Source organism: Ochotona princeps, chromosome 12 (assembly GCF_030435755.1).
Source record: "Ochotona princeps isolate mOchPri1 chromosome 12, mOchPri1.hap1, whole genome shotgun sequence".
NCBI lineage: Eukaryota > Metazoa > Chordata > Mammalia > Lagomorpha > Ochotonidae > Ochotona > Ochotona princeps.
Window position 1 is genome coordinate 58,620,282 of NC_080843.1, and position 22,525 is coordinate 58,642,806.

Consider the following 22,525-nt stretch of genomic DNA (forward strand, 5'->3'; position numbering starts at 1 on the left):
TTTACTTCTCGAATGGCTGCAACAGCCAGGGCTGGGTGAGGCTGAAATCAGGGTTCATCCAGTTCTCCTGCATTGCAAGGAAGGACCCCGTGTTTAAGCCGCCACCAGCTGCTTCACAAGCGCATTAGCAGGATGCTGCACTGGAAGTGGAGGGGGAAGGTACGACTCGATTCCAGGCACTCAGATATGATCAGATACAGGCCTCCCATGTGGTGGCCTAACCTGCTGAGCCACAGTGCACACACCCCAGCATGTTCTTTTTCTTCTATAAACAATACAGGTACTATAATATAGATGGAATAAAAGTACCTGGTGAGATGCAGGTGTTTGGGGCAGTACTTGAAACATCTGCATCCAACTCATAGTGCATGGCTTCATTATCTGCCTCAACCTTTTAAAAAATTTTTTGTAAAAATTCTTATTTTTATTGGAAAGGCAGATTTTACACAAAGAAGAAGAGAAAGAGACAAAGATCTTCCATCTGTTGGTTTATTCTCTAAATGGCCGCGACAGCTGGAGTTGAGCCAATCTGAAGCCAGGAACCAAGTGCTTCTTCTAGGTCTCCCATGTGGGTGCAGGGTCCCAAGGCCTTGGGCTGTCCTCGACTGCTTTCGTAGGACACAAGCAGGGAGCTGGATGGGAAGTGGAGCAGCCGGCACACGAACCAGTGTCCATATGAGGTCATGGCACGTGGAGAGGGAGGATTGACCTCTAAGCCATTACACCACCCCCTGGCTCACCTTCTGATTCTAGTTTCTTGCTGGTGTACACTCTAGGAGGCAGCAGGTGATAGCTCAAATACTTGGGTCCTTGTCACCCATGTGAAAGACTCAGTCTGGGTTCCTAGTTCCTGGCTCAGGCCCGCCCAGTTGTGGCTGCTGTAGACATTGCGGAGTAGAGCAGCCAATGGATGATCTGTGTCTACCCCTCTGCCTTTCAAATAAATGGAAATTTTTAAAAAAAGATTTATTTATTTTTATTGGAAAGGCAGATATACAGAGAGGAGAGACAGAGAAGAAGATCTTCCGTCCAATGATTCACTCCCCAAGTGACCGCAACGGCCAGTGCTGTGCTGATCCGAAGCCAGGAGCATGGAATTCTTCCAGGTCTCCCATGCGGGTGCAGGGTCCCAAGGCTTTGGGCCATCCTCGACTGCTTTCCCAGGCCACAAGCAGGGAGCTGGATGGGAAGTGGAGCTGCCGGGATTAGAACTGGCACCCATATGGGATCTTGGCACATGCAAGGTGGGGACTTTAACCACTACACTATCGTGCTAGGCCCAAAATGGAAATTTTTTTGAAAAAGCAATACTTAGTGAACCAAGACTGACATTTTTATGAGTTTAGGCTGCAAGTATACTGATACAATTCAACTTTTCTGAAAACTCTATATGCTACTACTTAATACTTCAGTTGTTTGTTCATTTTAAAGTCTAGTGGCATGATCTTTTTTACTAATGTGTACATGAGAAAAACTATAATATGCAATTGTTTTCATCTTTATTAAATTTGAGTAAAACAATGACATAAAGTGTGGTCAGGGTGTAATTATATCCAAAATGAATTAATATTTATGAAGATACCTTAAAAAGCTTGTGAAAAAATTAAAAGTAAAAAAGTTCATTTTGCTGTAAATTTTTTTTTGAAATCCGCATAGTTTGACTAATTTCTATTTTCACATCCTTTTAAAAGATTGTAATACTGTGTAATCCTTATGGAGAAGTGCTATAGATAAACATCTGTTTTATAAGGAAGACTGGGCAAATTTATTTTAAAAAAAGCCCAGACAGGGGCCCAGCAGCGTGGTCTAGCAGCTAAAGTCCTCGCCTTGAACACCCCGGGATCCCATATGGGCACCAGTTCTAATCCAGGCAGCTCCTCTTCCATCCAGCTCCCTGCTTGTGGCCTGGGAAAGTAGCCTAGGACGGCCCAAGGCTTTGGGGCCCTGCACCTGTGTGGGAGACCCGGAAGAGGTCCCAGCTTTGGATCGGCGCAGTACTGGCCGTTGCGGTCACTTGGGAAGTGAATCATCGGACGGAGGATCTTCCTCTCTGCCTCTCCTCCTCTCTGTATATCTAACTTTGTAATAAAATAAATAAGTCTTTAAAAAAAAAAAGCCCAGAAAGTCAAAACAATGAAAATGACTGAGTATTCTCAAACTAGAACAAGCATCCAACAACAACAACAACAACAAAATGTTATTTCTGAACCCAGTGAGATTAAAAGTCATGATGTGAGTGAAAAACTGAGCAATTTTTTCTACATGGTCGATATCACATTTGCCATTCATAAATTAAATCTTTCAAACAGATCAAAGACAAAAAAGATATAATACTGAAATAACGGACATATGCAACAGAACTCACTGATGGGTTTTTGCTTAATCCCACTTCTTGGCCACACAGAGAGAGGACGTGTACCAACTTCTCCTTTGTCCTCTTCTGGAAAAGAAATAGACAAGCAAGTTTTTACTTTCAGGTCCTACAGCAAAGCCCCAGCCACAAAGGGACAGCAAACATGGTGGGAATTGGCCTGTGAAATACACAGAGGTTTAGTAGGAAAAAGAATGCAAAGTATCTCATTCATAGTAAAATACTGGAAACCCATTGAAATATTTTAGATTAAGGTAAGTAAAATTTGTCACTACAATTAATTATGAAGGTGCGTGTTTAGCATAGTTGTTAAGATACTGCGTGGATGTCCATAATCCCATATTAGAGTGCTATAGTTGGAGTGCCAGTTCCACCTCTGATCCAACTTCTGGCTACCACACACCTAGAAGACAAGTGGTTGCAGGCCTAGACTGAGTTCTGGGCTCCTGGCTTCAGATTGGTCCAGCCCTGACTCTTGTGGACATTTGGGGAGTGAATCAGTGTGTCAAGGATCTGTTATTCTGTGACTTGAGAAGTGGAAACACTTTTCAATGAAAATAAATTTGAAAAACATAAAAAAGTGAATTTTCCTGTTTCTTTTAAATTGATTTTTGAAAGGATTTACTCAAAAAATTTACAAAGAGAATAGGGGAGGGAGGGAGGTTGGGAAGGAGAGCGAGTGAGTTTCCATCTGCTATTTCACTCCCGAAATGGCCGCACTGCACTGGCCAGAGCTGAGTTGAGCTGGCCAGGAGATTCTTCTAGATTCCCACATGAGTATATGCTCAGTGACTGAGTCATCCTCTGCTACCTTCCCAACCATAAGCAGGGAACTAGACAGGAAGTGCAGCAGCTGGGACAAGAACCACTGCCCATTTGGGAGGTTGGGGCCACAGGTGGAGGCTTAGCCTGCTGCACCATGGTGCCAGCCCCTCTTTTTTTTTAAGGTTTTATTTTTTATAGTTATTTTTATTTTTGATGATTATTACATGGTTGATTAGGGTGATAAGGGTCAAGGGCCACAGGAAGGTGACTGAGACCACTATTTCCACGTTTTTTTTTTCTCCTTCCTGTATCTGGGGGTACAGATAAGGAAAGAAACCACACCCAGTCTCCCAAATGCCTCTGCACCCGGGGAATGGAGGGCAGCCACCTGACACCACCCCAGGGTCCCTGGTATGGGGCATGCTCTGTGGGTCCTGTTCAAGAGGCTTTCCTAATTCAACAGCTCTGTTTTGCTGTCAATTTTACCAAAGGACAATGAAATCTCTCCAGAATCCACTGGTTTGACATAGTTCACTCTACAGTTTGCCTGGATATTCACTGCCAACACTTGGCTGTGGTGGTTAATTTGTTCTGTCCTCTGTTGTACCAGGTATCCTCCGCAGACTCCAATGTACTGCCATATCCTTCATGTGCACCTGGTGATGCTGTCCACTGCTCCGTCTAGGCCACTGAGGAGGCCCAACTCACATATGCACTCTACAGCCGGACCATGGAAATTGCAATTCTCTCCATGGTTGGGGTTCTGAGTCCAGCAGTTCAGTTGCAGGGGATCCTCAAAGAAACTTCATCTCAGGTGATCCCAGACCTGATTCTTGAGTGCTTGCCAGTACAGGGTCTGGCACAGATGGTTGCCCGGATCAGCTTGCACGCACACTGCTGGTTACAATTGCTGGGTCAGTTCTGTCTCCAGCCCTGTCTTCTACACAAACCAGTGGGTGTTTCAGCCCAGCCTGATCCTGCCCACCACACACTTGGCCCTCACGCAAACCAATGGGAGCTGCAGCCTAGTCAGAGTGACCCACAATAACCCCCACAAGGCCTGCCCTCTGTCCTGTTTCCCATGCTTGCCAGTATGTACAGCAGACTGGTCCAGTCTGTCCCATATCCCATTCAGCTCTCCTACATGTCAATGGGTTTTGAAGCCTAGTTCAATCCAACCTGCCCCACTATCCAGCTCACACATGTGCTGGCAGGTACCACTCTGTCTCACCATGCCTGCCCTAATCCTGGTTTTCATGCTACCAGTTGGAGTGGCAACCTAAGAGGGAGGCGTTCACTGTTTCCCTTATGGGCCCATTCCCACTCCTGGTTCTTGCACTCTGTAGGTGGTTCTGCAGTTTAACTGGACAGAATTAGCTCCCTGTGACAGCATCTGCCAGATGATTCTGTGGCAAAGCCCAACCAATCCACACCCACTCTAGCTTATGTATGCACCAGTAGGAACAGTCAACCCAGCCTGGCTTTCCCCTGGTCCAACTCACATGAAGGCAACAGGTGTTACAGCCCCACCTGACCTGGTCTGCCTCCTCCCAGCTCTTACCAGTGGGAGTGGTGGTCCAGCAAGGGAGCCCCACGCAGCCCCTACCAGATTCTCTCCCTTCCCCCTAGTTCTCACATGTGCTGGTTGGGTGTGGCGGCCCAGTCTTGCATGGTCTGCCTAACTTTGCATTTGCCAGCGGGTGCTGTAGCCTGGCCAGGCCTGGCCCACCCCTATTTCCGCTCAAGTTGGTGGGGGTTACAGCCTAGCCTCCGGTCCCGGACCTCTTGTGAACTGGCTTGTGTTGCGCCCCAACCTGGCCTGACCCACACTCCATTCTGGTGCTTGGATTCGCCAGCAGGTGATATAAATTGGTCCAGCCTGGTTCACCCCCAACCTGGGCCAATTGTATGCTAGTGGTTATCATGACCTAGCCTGGTCTGGGATGCTACCTATTGTAGTTCTTGTGCTCACCTGCAAGGACTGTTTCCCAACAGAGGAGTTCCCCAAGTTCCTCCATCTGAACTTCGCCCAATGCCAGATCTCGTGTCTGTCAGTGGGTCCATGGGCCAACCCTACTTAATTAGTCCTCCTTCTGTCCCAGCAGGAGCAGTGGCCTTTCCTGACCAGCCTTTACCCATTCCAGTTTTTACTGTTGGGTGTTACAGCCTAGCCAAGCCTGGTCCACACTCAGACACAGCCCCCATATGGCTCAGCTGGGGCAGAGACCTAGCCCCACCTGTCTTATCCCTACCCTGGTTCTGATGATCACCAGTGGCTGCTGGAGTCTAGCCCAGTCTGGCACACTCCAGACCCCCACATTTGTGCAGAGGGAGACTGCAGCCATGTCCAGATCAGACAGGAGCACCTACTCTAGCCTTTGCACTCACCAGTGGGAACCAAATCCCACCCGGGGTGTACCCTTTGTTCCCCAACCATAGATCTTGCACATGCCAGTGGTTGCTCTGACCCAGCTTGGCACAGTCCCTCACCTGTCTTGGCCTTTGCCTTTGGATGCTGTACCCTGACCTGACCCAGTCTGCCCCCACTTCCAACTCTCGCTGGTGGGTGCTGGAACCTGGCCCTGTTCAGTCTGCTCCCATCCCTGGCTCATGCAAACCGGTAGGTATGACAGTCTAGCCCAGCATGACCTGCACTCCAGCCTGGTTTCTGCACTTGTCAATGAGCTAAGGTTTGCTTGGCCCTGCCTGGTCCACCCCCTTCCAAAACCAACCCACATATCTGCCAGCAGCTGGAGCTACCTTGCCCAGCCTGTCTGATCTCCAGGCCTGGACCACGTGCTCACCAGTAGAAGCTATGACCCACTGGGGGAGTTTCCCAAGTTCCCCCGTCAGCCTACTCCAAGACCCAGACCTCATGCATGCCAGGGGGTGCTAGGCTCTTGTCTGGCATAGCCTGCCCGAGTTGGCTTTTGTATGAGCTGGAGGATGTTACGGCCTCACCTGCCCCACACCCTGTTTTAGGATGCACATGTGGGTGCTGTGGCCTGGATCTGCCCAGACTATTCTCAGTGCCTGTACCCAAGAGTTTTGGCAGGTTCCATGGTCACACCTAGCTCAGTCTATCACCACCCCCAACTCTTGAACTAACCAGCAGGACTTATTTTTCCACAGGGTTGGGCCCACATATCCCCCACAGAATCTACTACTGGACCTGTTTCTCTCACGTGCTAGTTAGTGTATTGCCCCTGCCTAATGTGACCTGTCCCCTATTTCAACACTGGGATATAGCCCTGCTAGACAGGCCCCCAGCCCTAGCTTTCTCATGGGCTGGTGCATCAGTCTGACCTATAAAAATCTTAAGGTCTGTCCCCTCGAAACCATTAGGTCTCAGTCCCCTCGCTTACCTATAATTATAGTGGCACTGTCATTGGGAGTCTCTCAGGATTCACTCCTCACCTACACATACTGTGGCCTTATCCATGAATGTCCCTAGGCAGTAATTACACACTCCCAAGACTCCAGAACTTGCTGCCAGGCGGCCATTGGGTGAAGCCCGATGCAGGTTAGCACTCTGGTTGCCTATAAGGCCAGGATTTGCCCACTGAATGGCAGTGGTGGTTAGGGCTCAGGCCTCAAGCACTGAGCCTGACCTAGTCCGAGTCCTCCCAGCAACCGCCACGCTGCCAGGGGTTCCATTTACCCAAGCCCCAAAGTCGAACTCACCTGGGCCTCCCCCACCAGTCCCTATTTTTACTTTTTAAATAGGTGACCCTTAGAATATATAAAATAAGGCCTATGTCATGTTTTCACTGGACTGTACTGGTCTAAGTTATCCCAAGGGTGGGTGTATTTGGAAAATAGCCATGAGTCAGTCATATTTGAATAAAAAATATTGTGTTTCTAGTGAACATGTACAGACTTTTTAGAAAAATTCCATAAAAATGCATAAAGACAAATATTTGCATGACAGTTACTTTGCATTAGGTAGTAGAGTCTTCTAGAGATGTTTGGAAGGATGTGGCAGGATGTACATAGGTTATAAGTATCCTACTGTCCTAGAAGGGATGTGGGCATTGTGGAAGGTCTAATCATCCAGTACTAGAACCCATCTCTACAGGAAGCAATGACAGATGATGAATCAACACATTCCTTTTCTGCTAACTTTTTGGTGGGTTTTGTCGTGTGTTGCCACAAGACCGCTGAATAATGCAGATGTTTCCCTGGACAGCAAGCTTGACAGCATGAATACTGTGACCCAGTCACCCGTGAACATGAACAGGCCTGGACTGTGATGGGTGCTCTTCCTTCCACTCTGCACAGCTCATCCTATGTGCAAACCATGGCTGAAGTGTATGCTCTGAGGATGGCAGCTCTGCAGCCCTGTGCTATAAAATCGGTTGGAAGAATTAAGGCGGTGCTCTTTGCAGAAAAGACAACTTTGGGGTAAGTGACAGAAGACCCAGATTTCTTGGAGTGACTAAAGGGTTGTCATGTGAGGGATCAGATTTTGTTTTCAGATCTCCCTTGCACCTCCCTGAAGTGCTGCACCCTTAACGGGCACTGCTGGGATGGCAAGTGGCAGGATCTTGTATGAACCATGCTGATGGGCTCTACAGGTCCCAGCTCCCGCCTGAATGCTATCAACATCAGATTATGTACCTGAGAGTACTGAGGCCTTTTCCAGCTCACAGGAACAAGGACGTTGGAGTTGGAGCCTGATGAAGTGGAGGATGCACTCCGAGTGACAGCCATGGCTCTGGGCTTGCCATCACGCCCAGAGGCGTTCTGTAGTTCATCATACCGCCTCCCAATGATTGGTGTCTTGAGAAGAAAGAACACAACAACACACATTTCTTCTATCTCAGGAATACTAATATGGTATATGGGATTGCTCCAACTAGAATGGCCACAAACTGCTTGTTTGATAAAAGATGGGAGTGCAGTGTGACAAGGACACTCCATCCCCCTAGTATTCAAATACACATTCGGAGTAATTCTGCACCTCCACAGCAAACCCAGCTGCTTGTTCTTGAACATGCTAGAAACAACCAATGAAGACGAGAAGTTTGCAGAAAAGCAAAATCAGTTTGTGTGTTTCAGCTTGAAATAACTTCTTAATTTTTTTTTACTAACACATGGCAGCAACCCAGCATCGTCTTCTGAATACTAGAAAGAAAAAAGGTGAGTTTGGGCTTCATCAGAAAACTCAGCTTGGCTTAATCTGTTTAAATAGTGCTATATATGTGGACCTGGCTCATTTCCTGGTGAATGTGTTCTTTTAGTATTGTGGGCAGTGTTTGTTGATCTTGTTTATCATCAATGATCTATTCACAGACCGTCAGAGAAGATCAGGCCATTTTATGTCCTAGGTTTCCTGCCTCTTTATTAAGGCAGATTCGGTCTGTGACCTGGGGAAGCCAGCTAGATGGCTTATTCCTGTGAAGCCCAGTGAGTTGCTATTGGGTTGTAATTGAAGGGAAAATGTTGTGGCTGGAAGGAGGTGACATGACAATTTTCTGATAAGGACTGAGTAAAAAGTCATGGCTTAATATGCTCAAGTCCCTTTTTTTCATATCTCTGAGCTTAGTTTCCATCTTAGAAGCTGTCAATAGTGAGGTCAACATGCTGCCTGATGCGACTTTCAAAATGTAGAAAAACTAATTTAGGCCTTAAAATGTACTTAAAAATAAAATCTAAAGGAATGGGCATTCGGCCTAATAGCTAAGAACCCACTTGGGGCAGCAGCATCCCCGATCAGAGTGCCATGGAGTGACGCCAGCACCACTCTCGGGTTCAGCTTCCTGTTGACATGTATCCTCATGGCTCAAGTGGCTGTGTCCCTGTCACTCCCATGGGGGACCTGGAGAGATTTCCTGGCTTCCACGTTAGGCCTGGTCCAGCTGTGGTTGTTGTAAGCATTTGGGAGACTAAACCAGAAAACTGGAGCTCTCTGGCTCTGGCTCTCAAGAAAAAAAAAAAAAGTATAAAATAGGTATTCCTTTCAACAAGCAACAGTTTTGATCTTGCCAGTACAGATTCTTATTAACGCTCACCACAACAGTTATCATAGCTAAGTACCTCCGAAATATCAAAGTGAAAGTCCAGGGTTTTCCCAGGTAATTCTTTTGAAGCACTGGTCCACACGCGATGGATTTCTATCTTTGAGAGATCACTGTGCTGGTATGAAGGCAAAACGAGGCTGGCAGATCTAGACACCACGAGCTTCAAGATATTCAAAGCTTCTCTCCAGTGCACAGTCTGTGGGCAATAAAACATCCCAGTGTGAAAAAGGCTCTGGTTCTTACAGCTAACGCATTGCTAGGGACACGTCTCTGGTGTCCAGCAGTCAGAACTCACAAACACTAAAAGGCAAATGGCAAATACTAAAAAGATCACTGATGCATCAGATGAGCTATATTTTGGATGCCAAAAATAAAAGACCAATGCTGTCCGTATTCAAATAAGTTTACCGTGATGAGGTGTGATGTTTGCTGATAAGGCCCCCAATGCATATTTTGCGGTTGGCTGCTCGCTGCTTCTCACATTCTTCCTTTCCCAGTGCCCTGTTTCCCTGGTGCTTTTCCCATGGCCCTGGCTCTTCCTGGGCACCAGCATTTCTTTTTCTGGCCCTCTTTCCTTCTTATCTTATCTTGTTCACTATCTAGCCCTGGGACCTGGAGGCTGTTCTAACTCTTTGTTTTTCCTGATAATTTGTTCCCTGCACTCCATTCCTGTTGGCATCGGCCTGTTTAGAGTCTCAGCTATCTATCCTATTCAGCTTTAGGGATACTTACAGAATGCCTAGGGCCAAGCCACATCTTTGCCTAGCCTCCTTCGAGCGCGCCCTCTGGTGGAAGGAGTTGGAGAGGCACCCACAGTCCCTGAGCCTGGCCTGCAGGGGTCATTCTCTCCTGCGCTGCCACTGGAGTTCCCCCGCACCAAGCAAGCTCTCAGCTTCTGTGTCTTAACTCATTCCCTGCCTTCAACCTGTTCAGCTTTTCTTCTCCTGATTGGTTCCCCAAATACCTACTATTCCTTTGACCATCTTTTTACCTCCCCAATAAATTAGACTGGGGCTGGGGAGAGGCGCTTCTCCTATAAATTACTGAACACAGATAAACATGTTGGAAGGTGGTGTTATTTTTTCCCTAGGACTTGGAGTCAAAGTTCTCTAAGCAAAACACATTTCCTGCCTTGTCAAATACTGCAAAAAAGAGGTCATGGTTTGACTGTGAAATTAGCTACCACGCAAGGTAAGGTGCTGAGTGTCAGAGCCAGCCTACAGGCCGAGACAGAGTGGACAGCCCAGTGAAACCATGACCTAGAACACAGGACAGGCAGAAAGCAGGGACCTGACCCTGCGTCTCCTGTGAGAGGAAGTGAGAAACAGCTATTCCTATCTACCACATGGCATGACTTGAGACACAAGATGTTTGGCTTGGAAACACTTTTAATTTCTGTTAAAAAATGTGTTTGGTAGGCTGGATGCATTTACCAGTGAGCCTAGAAAAACTGCCATGTTTGCCCTTGAATTCTGAAACTCACTAAGTACCCAGGGAACAAACAGAGGAACATTTCAGATTCATTTCTGCCATTGTCGTTATAACCACCAATATATGGTTTGTTTTGGGGGGGATTTTTAAGCATATTCATGCAAATTTCTTAACCTTAGTTCCCTTAGCTTGAAGGTGGTGATTTTTAACATCTTACTGCCTCCTCACGTGTTGGGACACCTGGCACACATTCGGATAACCTGCTGCTTTTCTGAGCAGCACATGAAACAGAAATCCTGTGTCTGCCCTCCCCCATGTGTGTACTTTGACACCCAGCCAGGAAACCCATAACAGGTGGAACTACATCCTCTGAAGGTCGGGGCCTTGTCCTGTCTTCCTTCATAGGCTACCGCTCGGCGTGGGTCATGGATACAAGGCATGAACGGGGGCAAAGCCTCTGGCTTTCTGGAGTGACTCTCGGGCTGCTCCATGGAATTATCCATATACTCACCTGCACGTACTTCTCAATCGTCTTCAGTACTTCCACATTAAACTGCTTGACGGGAATGACAGAGAGGTCCATGTAGCTGAGCAGGCTGTAGATGACTTGCAGGAGGGGCTGCTGCATGCTGGGCAGGCCCTTCTCCAGCAGCTGTGGAGGCAAAGGGCAGCTGGCATGAGCTGTGTACACAGGTCCACACGGGAGCACTGGGCTTGCCAGCACCACCCCACTGCACGTCTCCTCAAGGGGAAAACCGAGTTCTAACAGAACCCTTCAACTGGCCCAGTCCCGGCGATTGCAGGCATCTCGGGGGGAGAACCAGCCTGTAATTGCTGGGACTGGGGACACAGTGCCGCTCTCTCACATGGGCGCCAGGAGCCCAGCTACTTGAACACTCACTGTGGGCTCTTAGGGGCCACAATAGCAGGAATTTGGACTCAGGAGCTGAGGCTAGGCATCGGACAGGGTGTTGTGATGTGGTATCTGGGTTTCTCCACTGGAAGATTTATTCATTTATGTTATTGGAAAGTCAGATTTACAGAGAAAAGTAGAGACAGTGAGAAAGAGCTTCCATTTGCTGGTTCACTCCCCAGATGGCTGCAACAGCTGGAGCTGAGCTGATCCGGAGCAAGGAGCCAGGAGCCTTCTCCAGGTCTCCTGTGAAGGTACAAGGTCCTTGACTGAATTCCCAAGCCACAAGCAGGGAGCTGGAAGGGAAGTGGAGCAGGCAGGACATGAACCGGTGCCCATATGAGAGGCTGATAAATGCAAGGCAAGGACTTTAGCCACTAGGCTACCTTGCTGGGCCCTCTCCAATGGTACCTTAATTGCTAGGCTAAACATCTGCCCCCAAAGCATGATTTAAAATGCTAAAAAAAAAAAAAATCACAGACCATTGTGTGGCCTGTGATGTTGGCATCCACATTGGTACTGGTTTGAGTCTTGGCTGCTTCACTTCCAATCCAGTTTCCTGATAATGTGCCTGGAAAAGCAGCAGAAGGCCAAAGTACTTGGGCCCTCGCACCTGTGCGGGAGCCCTGGGAGAAATTCCTGACTCCCGGCTTCAGCCTGGCAGAGTCCTGGTCATTGCAGCTATTTGGGGGAGTGAACCAGACAGTGGAAAATATCTGTGTCTCTCGGCCTCTTATTATTCTGTCTTTCAAGTAAGTAAAATAAATCTTTAAAAAAAAAAGAAAAGCAAGAATGCTCTGTAAGCAGTTTAAATGTTGAAACTAGGGAACTGGGGCCCAGCGCTGTAGCCTGGCAGCTAAAGTCCTTGCCTTGGACGCACTGGGATCCCACACGGCTGCTGGTTCTAATCCTGGCGGCCGCGTTTCCCATCCAGCTCCTTGCTTGTGGTCTGGGAAAGCAGTCGAGGGCGGATCAAAACTTTGGGACGCTGCACTGGCATGGGAGACCTGGAAGAGGCTCCTGGCTTTGGATTGGCTCAGCTCTGGCCATTGCGGCTGCTTGCAGGGTGAACCTGCAGATAGAAGATCTTCCTCTCTGTCTCTCCTCTCCTTTGTATATCTGACTTTCCAATTTAAAAAAATCAATTTTGCAAAATAGATTTTGACAATTTTGTTAAAACAGCTGAAAAAAAACAAATTAGGTTTTTAGGTTTTTAACTTTTTATCCAGGTAAAATATATGTAAACAAAAAAATACTACTTAACCATTTTAAGTGTACAATTTAGCGATATTAGGTGCATTGACATTGTTGTGTAACCATTGTAACTATTTCCAGAACTTGCTCAGTACTCACAAAATATTCATGAAATAGCCCCTAAAACCCACTGCTCCCAGCCCCTGGTGACCACTGCTTTATGTCTCTATGTATCTCCTCTAGCTAGAATCATGAAAGCATCCTTCTGTGCCTGGGTTATTTCATGTAGCATAATACCTTGAAAGGTTTCATTCATAGAACAGAATGACAGGATTTCTCTTTTCACAGCCACCTACAACTGCATTGAATGTATACACCGCATTCCCTCTGCATTTCTGAAATTTTTATGGTTATTGATCCCAGAGAATGTCTTATTGCTGTCTCACCCTTCACCTTTGAAAGCCAGCATTTCCAGCCTTCATACAGTAGCGCATTTGCACCGTCCTCCCGACACCAGTGCTGGGTTGAGCTGGATGTATGTGGGAACAGGTGTGGCCAGGTGACTACTGAAAGCAGATGTTCTTCAAAATGCCAGGGGCGCAGTGTGGAGAGAGCTAATGAATCCTGGGCTGTTCATGGTCTGAATGCCATCCACTTACTGCAAATCAAAGTCCTGCAGGGCCAGTGAGAAATGCTGACGGATGTGGCATCTGCCGTATGGTAGGCAGACATCTTGGACGTGTGGCGCCTTTGAGGTCATAGTGCATTTTACTAACCTAGCTGGAACATGGGTTATCGACATAGCTGAAAGGAAAAGTAGGACAGACTCTTCTTATCTTTTTTCAGAAGATTCTAACAAGAGGTATGGATGCGTATGCCTGTAGGACACATCAACATGGACCATCTAAAACAAGTTGGCTGTTACCAGTACCTCATACATTTTATGGTTTCGTATATGACTTTGAAGGCTGGAGATGCTAAATAGAACACATTTTATCACTTGCCCAATATGCTCTGTATTTCTAGTACCATTGTTAATAAAAGAATAGTGTTTTTCTAACAACTGTGCCAGGACTACTTTTGGGTGACGACAAAAATCCCATTCTAGGTTTAAAAAAAACAAAAACATACAAGAGAAATAAAAAATTTTGATTACATAATTGATGATGTTAGTTTAGAGCAAGCAGCCGTGAAGCCTGTAAATCCATATTTCAGCACACAAAACAATGAGGACCAAATGTTCTTAGCTCTACCATGCACCCACAGGTATCAATGTATTTATTAGTTGTAGTTTCTGCTTTGTGGTAGCTACAGCTAGGCTGAAAGGCCTGCTCTGCTGCCTACAACTCTGGCCAAATGACTCCAATTGTCTTGGTTTCTTTGTTTTACTGGTCTCTACAGCCACAGGTTGTTATAAGGATTAAAATGATTCTGTTAGGGTAGCGTATGGCGTAGAGGTTGACCTGCTGTTTGGGAAGCCTGCAGGACCATGCGGTCATGGCCTAGCTGTGTCCCCGAGTCCAGCTTCCTGCCAATGTGCACTGTATGAGGCAGCTGATGGCCCATACGACGGCCCACATGGAGACCTGTGATGGCTTCTGACATTGGCCCTGACCCAGCCCCTGCCATCCAGACATCTGGGCAGTAAACCAGAGGACTGGAGCTCTGTCTCTATCAGCTCTTACGTTATTCTGTAACAGATGCTCAATAAATGGAAGTTGAGTATATTATCGGTTTTGTGGGTGTGTTTATATGGACTCAAGGAAGCTATGATAGGTTTTATCCTCAGTCTGAATGCTTACCTCTGCCAGGTAGGTGACCATATTCAAGGTAATGTCAGCATAGGCTTCATGGAGGTACCGACAGACCACATTGACCCACGTGGCGCAATCCCTCGTGTAGCTGTGCGTTTTATAAAGCGTCATAACGTGTGCAAGATTCGAAAGTTTAGGGTTCTTCTCTTCTAAACAAACCTTTTAAGGTAAGAAAAGCAATGAAAGATACACTTAGAGATGAAATGGAAATGTTAGAAATTATGCTGCAAGTCCTAGAAGTTTGGAAAGTACACCGATGAACACTTTTTTTGCACTTATACAACTGCTTAGCTAACAAAAATCTCACCAATTCTTTCTGCTTATTTTTAAAACAGTTAGTAAACAAGACATTTTACATCAGCCACCCTGAGACGTACATCGCTGGATGTCAGGGACTCTCTGGGTCTGGAAAGGTTAAGCGTTCACCTGAATGTGGAACCGACACTCGTACCTGAGCGATCCTCTCTGCTACATCCTTACAGAACTGATTAGGGCTTTCAAAATGCTGAATCAGCTGTGGCAGCAGACACAAGACATTCAGTGGAAACCCTGAGGAAGAGAAGACACAATGAGGGCCTGGACAGAGCCCATTTTACTTCTGCACGGCAGAAAGGCATGTGACAGGCTTGACTCTGAGATGCTGCAAGCATTCTTTTGCATCAGCTTACACGTCCTCTCACACAAACTCACCGAGGAACGCACAACCACAGTGATACCAGTTATGAAGGAGCAGCTGGAGCCGACCTGTAGTGTTTCTTGCAATGGCCTCATTGTGAAAGGGTGACTGGCCCAGATTGAACTGAGCTTACAAAAAGTGAATTTTAAGAATTATTTGTGTGGGAAAACACACTATTAATTCTTTAATTATGAAACAGAACTCTAAAAATGATGAAGAATGGCTTGGTATCTCTGTGTTACACTCTGGGATCATGACCTAAAGTCAAGGCTTTACGCTATGGTCTTAAAAACCTGGTTTGCTGATTTGGCTGAATTCAAAACAATCAGGAGCCAAGAGAATTTTCCAAGAAAGAAAAAGAAAAGAATATGTTCGAGGAAAGCAAAGAAAAAAAAGAGCTTAGTGCTGGGTCTGTTTAGAGCGATGGGATAAACTAATGGTGATCGCAGTGTGATCTGGGCAGCACACCAATACCTCTAATACCTTAGATATAATTTCTGCCCTTTTTTGCTTCTTATCAGCATATATAAAAGGTTACACCATGCCAAATATTTAAAGAAAAAATCCCAACTATTCCCAAACAACCAGTTCTAAGCAGAACTGTTGAAAGCAGTAAGTTTAGATTATCTCATTACAGTAAAAATGAACACAGCAACCGTCAGAACTGCAAGAATGAACGACATTGGCTCTACCAATAGCTTGGGATGAATCCACCATGGATACTTTGGACACCGGCGTCAGCAGACTGAAAAGTTGCAGAGTCAGGTCTGTGGTGGTGAGGGAGGTGAAGCCTTTCAGCAGCAATTGCTGCAGCCCTGAGAAGTCAGCCCACTTGAGCTGTGCCTGGAGTTTCTCAAGCTTTTCTCGGTTCTCCACTTTATCCAGTGGCATGTGTGCCAGTAGTCTATTGAGCAACCTTAAGGCCATTAGATATTCAAACTCAAAGTCAGACTCCATCAGAGCAACTGTGACCCAGAAGATGGTGGCCAACAGGTTGGTTGGATGGTTTATGTGGGATGGGTCCGTGAGACTGTCCTTTAAGGAGGATGAGCTCCGGGTTCTGGAGGACAGGCCTTGCTGGGTACAAGCCTGAATCCTGTCCAGTGTGGCACTTCGAGGTGGGTCGGAGGATCGGTCGACAACTCCAAACTTCTTGGGCACAGAGAAGCTTCTTTGATGTCGGCTCCGTTCTGCAGTCGTGGGATTGCCACTGGCAGTTCCAGGATTCACATTTAACTGCCCTGTGCTTTTTCTGCTTGCTGTTAGTTTAGTGCTGGAGTTCAAATCCGGTGATGAAGAACTGGGTATAAAAACAAGTATAACAGAACGACAATGTACTTCAGTGAAAAGACCAGTCCCTTCCAGCCCATCAAGAAATACCAATGAAGGGAAGCTTTTCTTTGGGATTACTAATTAGTTTATCTTCCTTATTGATAAAGCTATGGAAAATAAAAGATGATTAACCCTTGTCAGCAAAACAAGAACGAATTCCAGTGCTGGTTTCACTTACTGAAACTTGAGTGGTGCTGGGAAATTTTTTCAAGGGCCATACAGGCGGTATGAAATTATTGACTTAAAAATGAGCCTGCTTTGATTTATTGAATTTTTAGTTCCACATACAATTGTCTTGGCAGGGCCAAACCAGATAATTTCATGGGTGTTACCCAGCACATGGGCTGGATGTTCAACACCCTTGCAAGAAAACCAGTTGATCTTAAGATTTTATCGATCTTGCATTTAGTTTGATTTAAATTTGGGTATCAGCGATCACGAAACAAAACGTGCTTGCAAGATGCAAACTTAAATGTTCTGTTGGCTGATAAGAGGAAAAGGAATGGAAATTACTACCTAAAGTTAGTAAGCCAAAAGAATTTTTTTCCCCTTATAAAAATTCATTGAAATAATTTCTATTTGTGCTGAAAATTCAATATTTCTGCCAATTTTTACCAGTTTAGATACTCCACAGGTTCACATAAATATGTAAGAAATCAGTAATCATGTCAAGATTATCCATTAAAAATGCTCATCTTAAAAATGAAACAAGGTTCAATAGGATATAAAATAAAATTAGTGACTCAGTGTTAAGATAAGCTCCGTTACATCAACAGAATGTGGAGTACTGAAGGAACTGAAATGTGTTACCAAACATAAGCAGCAGAAAACAGATCACACAAGGTAGGTCTCTCTTATGCAAAGCCATTATCTATTCCAAATATTTTTGTAACAGTGGTTCAGATTGGATATATTCATTTGCAAATAATATTTAGATTCTACTTACCAATATGATAAACCTAGTATGTGTTGTAAATTATGTATTTACTTATGTAAAGATTTTTTGACAGGCAAAGCAAGAGAGAGAGAGAACCTTCCATCTGCTAGCTTACTCCCCAAATGACCACAATGACTGGGGTGAGGCCAAGCGGAAGACAGGAGCCAGGAACTCCGTGTTACACTTTCTCACAGCACTTGGGCCATCCTCCGCTGCTTTCCCAAGCATCTTAGCAGAGATCTGGGCTGGAGGTGGAGTACCGTTGGACATGAACTGGAGGCCATGTGAGATGCTGGCATTGCAGGTAGGGGATTAGCTTACTGTGCCACAATGCTAGCCCCCCCCCTTTTCTATTTTTTAACTTTTTTTTTTAAATTAAGAAAACAACATATACACTGTTTGGGTCACAAACTTCAAAAACTAGATTTTTTTTCTTCTTTGAGCTCTGCCAAAAGTCTAAGATTCTCAAATACTCATTTCAAGTCTATTTGATGTCAAAATATCATTAAAATGTTTCTCACCGAGATAACACAGTTAAGAGATCGCTGTTCTTCAAGCAGTCAGACAAGTTGTCCACGGCAGCTTCTAAGGTCAGGAGCGCCTCCATCACATAGCCCTGCCAAACACAGACAGCATCTGGTGTTACTTGTTGCCACTGTTAGCTTCCTGAAGATACAGCTAATCAACGCAAACTTCACACCAATAATGAATAACTTCCTGAAGATACAGCTAACCAATGCAAACTTCACACCAATAATGAATAACTTCCTGAAGATACAGCTAACCAATGCAAACTTCACACCAATAATGAATAACTTCCTGAAGATACAGCTAACCAATGCAAACTTCACACCAATAATGAATAACTTCCTGAAGATACAGCTAACCAATGCAAATTTCATACCAATAATGAGTATCATTGAAAGCAAGACAGACAGCTTATGAGCTGCTTCCATTATGAGCCTAAAGACCAATAGAAAAGGCCACTTAGGAAATTCAGGAGCTAGCAGATAATCATAAACATTTACTTGCCTGGGGCTGAAAGCCTCATCAGGGATAGAAATACAATTTTAAAAAGATCTATTTAGTTGAAAGGCAGAGTTAGAGAGAATGACACAATCACACACACACAATCTTCGATCTGCTAGTTCCCCAAATGGCTCAAATGGCTGGAGCTGCGCCAGGCCACAACGAGGAGGCTGGAACTCCACTGAGCTCTCCCAGCTGGGTGACCAGGGCATAAGCACTTGGGCCGTCATCTGCAGCTTCCTCAGCTGCATCAGCAGGGAGCAGCCTGGACTTGAACTAGCACTCACGGGATTATATCACAGGCGATGGCTTAATCTATCATGCCACACCACTAGCCCCAGAGACTGACACCTTACGGGAAGCGGTAAGCATGGCCCCCCATCGAGGGGAAGGTTGGGCATGTGCGCTACAGAGCTGCCGTGTCTGAAGAGATGAGGAAGGGCTGTGACTCAGCAACAATTCCAGCAGCACTTCTGATACAAGGAGAAAGAGAAGCAGAACCCCCAGGTGCTGGCTTCCTGAGAGGTGGGAACATGTCTGATGGGAAAGTAAGGCTTGGCGGGAGCCGCAGAGCTGGTAACGGCCTTGGCTTGCCACCTGTCCATCTCCCAATCTCCTGGCAGTTATTCTTCCCCTTTCTTCTAAAGTGCTCGCCAGTTGGCTGCAGGCTCAGCCTACAAGGGGTTAGTGCTTCACAGACAGGATAGAGACCCCTGCTCCGGGAAGGGTGATTGTGGAGCTGCATCCTGGGGTGGTGACAAAAACAACAGAAAATCAACACTGCCCCTGCTAAGTAACACCACCAACAATCACTACAAAGAAGGGGCCACCATGGCATTTCCAGTTATTGGCTGGCATAAAAAAGGTACTATTCATTTAATTTTTAGAACAGTGTTTCCTCCCGCCCTCCCCCACACCCCCCGGAGTGGTTTTTGTCAATTTTACAAACTGTCCAAATGGCTGGAATAATTGGTGAGAAAATAAAAGGGGAGATTAAACGAAGTCAGTGACTCCTCTGGGAAGTGAGAGCTTGCCCTGTGTCACGTGACCTCAGTGGTCTTCCTTCCTTACCTGAATCTCATCTCCATGTTCTCCGATGACCTCCACGAGTCTCGATAGAACATCAGACAAGGCATGCGCCGACAGGGGCTGCTTGAGGGCTCGAAATATCTGGAAGGAGCGGCCGGCATAGTGCCTGGAGGAGCTGGCGAGGGCTGTCTGCAGGGCAACTTCACTCAGGTGTTGCTCCAGGTGGAAACCTAGACAGGAAGGGCCAGAGAGTGGGTTGTTTGTTACTCGGCACACTTACATATTACAGCTTAAAATAGGCTAACTGCCCAGAGCTACTCTGGTGGTGCTCATTTGAGAAGCCCACCATTTAAACACGGGGGCAAGTGTTGGCACAGTGGACTAAACTCCCACCTTGGGCACCAACATCCCTTATTGGGGCACTGTTTGAGGCCCGGCTACTCAGCTTCTGATCCAGTTTCCGCCTGATGTATCCTGGGAAGCAGATGTTTGCTCAAGCACTGGGCCACTTCTCTTGCCACCTACGCAGGATTCCTTGGATGGAGTTCTGGGGTATGAGTTACAGCCTGCCGCAGTCCTGCAAACTGCAGGCACTCAGGAATAAATCAGCAGCTGAACATACGCTGCCTGGCCTCCCACTACCATCACTTCATCTTTCAACTCTGAAAATCCTCAATAAATCTTATAGAGGAAAAGTGTTATTAGAAAACAAAAAAAGAAACCAGAAGCCATGGAGCAAGGTGGTGTTGGTTTTGAACTTGAGGCTTTGTGGCTCTGGGAGGCAGATGTAGTTTAAACACCCACATTATCAGAACAAATGTGCTAAGGTTGAAATGTAAGTGACTGGTGGTATTGCATAGCGGGCCGAGTCGCTGCTTGTGCCACTGGCATCCTGCATCTGAGCACCGGTTTGAGTCCTGCCTGTCTGTTTTCTATCTAGATCCTTGCTAATGCTCCTGGAAAAGCCATGCAAGATGGCTTAAGTAGAACCCTGCTACTCATGGGGGAGACCTGGCAAAGTTCGCCGTGTCTCCCAGCAGGCAGAATCTCAAACAGCAGATAAAGGAACTTGGCTGCCCGCCATGACCCAGAGGCCTCGAGGCACATTTGGCTGTTACAGGAAAGTGGACCACCAGGCTATTTCATGACAGTGTCCTTGGTTGTAGCTTGGATGTTTAACCCTAAGGATAGATTTTAGTCTAAAACTCTTCCTGCAGAGCAAACCAGAGTCCTGAAAAACGAACTCGGACACCTTCAGAGGGTTAAATACAGAATGAAACCCATGTAAGGGGGTCACAGTTGGGGAATGGTTCATGTTTTGAGAGAGAGTTTCATTCATATCTTTGTTTTTCAAAACACATATTACTACTACTTAACTCTTAACAATGATCAAAAGCTGATCTGTTTCTGCATGAACACCAAGGCAACAGTTATACAGAGGCCTGCAGAACCCCAGCAGGCCCTGTAACAGTGCCCTCTGGGGAAAGGAAGCGGGTTCCTTCCTTCCCCATGGTAAGCCTTCATCTCCTAGCCGCCCATGGAGTTAGGAGTATGTGCCTGACTTCTAGCCAGAGGATGCAGGGGGCAGTGTGGGATCCTTGCCCTGGGAGCCTGGCATATAAGCTCATCCCCAGTGGCCGTCCACTCAGGCTCTCATGTCTACCTGCTGGCTGGATGCAAAAGGTTTGTATAGCCAGCACACAGGGGCCAGCTCACCTTTAGGCGACCTGAGGACACCCACCCATCACCCACACTGACCTGTTACACAATCCAGGTCTACCCTCTGTTATTGTTCTGCCTGTGTGCTCCAGCGGTTGTTTGCACAGCAGCCATGCTGTTTTGAGAACTATACAATATTTCCAGGAGTACAGAGCGTGATTGCGTGTGCATGTATGTGTGTGTGCATGTATGTGTGTGCGTGTGCTCGCACAAGTGTGCACACAGTGAAAACTGCAGGCAAGCAGGGTTGCACAAGGAGAACTGGGAAATGGAAAATAACTTGATCAAGGTGCCAAAATAACTGAACTTTAAGCAGCTTGAATTATCTTCTGAGGCTTCCATATAAGACATTCATATGCATCCTCATTTTTATTATATTTATACAATTAAAGTTTTGGACAAATGAACAGCTCATATACCAACAGTATTTCTTACCCGTTTGACTACAATGATGACTTTTTAAGGTTTTGAATTTCAAAAACAGATGCCAAAGGAGAAATTTAAAATAAATGGGAATCCTGTTCCTGGGATGACTATTAGTTCAGTTTATCAGCATTTTTTTAGTTTGTTTTTTTTAGTAGATATCCTATGATACTACAAAGACATGTGGTTTATCTGAAAGACACTGCAACTAGCCAAATGTGCTCACTGCCAGGAGCAGCTGGGAAAACCAGCAAAACGGACTTAGCATTGTCAGCACAGTGTGAGAAAAAATGCAGAATTTTTACATCGTGTTGAGGAATCCAGTTTAAATCTCACACACAAATCAGTCCAGGCCAAGTTGGATCTGAAAAGAACATTGAGGAAAACAAACACTCAAATATTATGATGCTTTCATGGTTAAAACAGTGATCCCTCTACAGTGTTAGAATATTGAATGGTTATTTGCATAAGAACTGCAAATACTTTTAAAATGAAATATTTTATAATTAAAAAAAGCAGTTTGACCAATTCAGCAGGTTGAGCATTTAAAATTTTTAAAATATATTTATTTTCATCTATTGGAAAGACAAAGATGGTGGAGGAAGAGAAAGAATGAGAGAGAAAGGACAAGGGAGAGAGAATGTTTTCATCTACTGGTTTGCTCCCCAAAATGCTTCCACAGTCAAGGCTAGGCCAGGGCAGAGCCAGGAGCCCAGGATTCCATCTGGGTCTCCTATGTGGATGGCGGAGACCCATGTTCTGCAGCCCAGGTGTATTAGCAGGAAGTTGGGCTGAAAAGGTAGCTGGGACTAAAACTGGTCTTGCTATTGGCTGTGGGCATCCCAACTGGCAGTTTAAACTACTGTACT

General features: G+C 46.0%; 1 protein-coding gene across 5 annotated transcripts in view; it reads right to left on the reverse strand.

Annotated features, from left to right (window-relative positions):
• The window catches only part of FRY (FRY microtubule binding protein), a 440,002-nt gene that overhangs the window by 48,875 nt on the left and 368,602 nt on the right, over positions 1–22,525 (reverse strand). For all 5 annotated transcript variants that reach the window (XM_058670891.1, XM_058670892.1, XM_058670888.1 and 2 more), the window contains 9 exons: positions 19,557–19,744; positions 17,978–18,072; positions 15,880–16,487; positions 14,963–15,060; positions 14,500–14,670; positions 11,102–11,242; positions 9,176–9,355; positions 7,757–7,918; positions 2,366–2,440 (listed from right to left, as the gene is read on the reverse strand). In XM_058670891.1, coding sequence (XP_058526874.1) covers positions 2,366–2,440; positions 7,757–7,918; positions 9,176–9,355; positions 11,102–11,242; positions 14,500–14,670; positions 14,963–15,060; positions 15,880–16,487; positions 17,978–18,072; positions 19,557–19,744 — 1,718 coding nt within the window. The remainder of the gene's footprint in view (positions 1–2,365; positions 2,441–7,756; positions 7,919–9,175; positions 9,356–11,101; positions 11,243–14,499; positions 14,671–14,962; positions 15,061–15,879; positions 16,488–17,977; positions 18,073–19,556; positions 19,745–22,525) is intronic.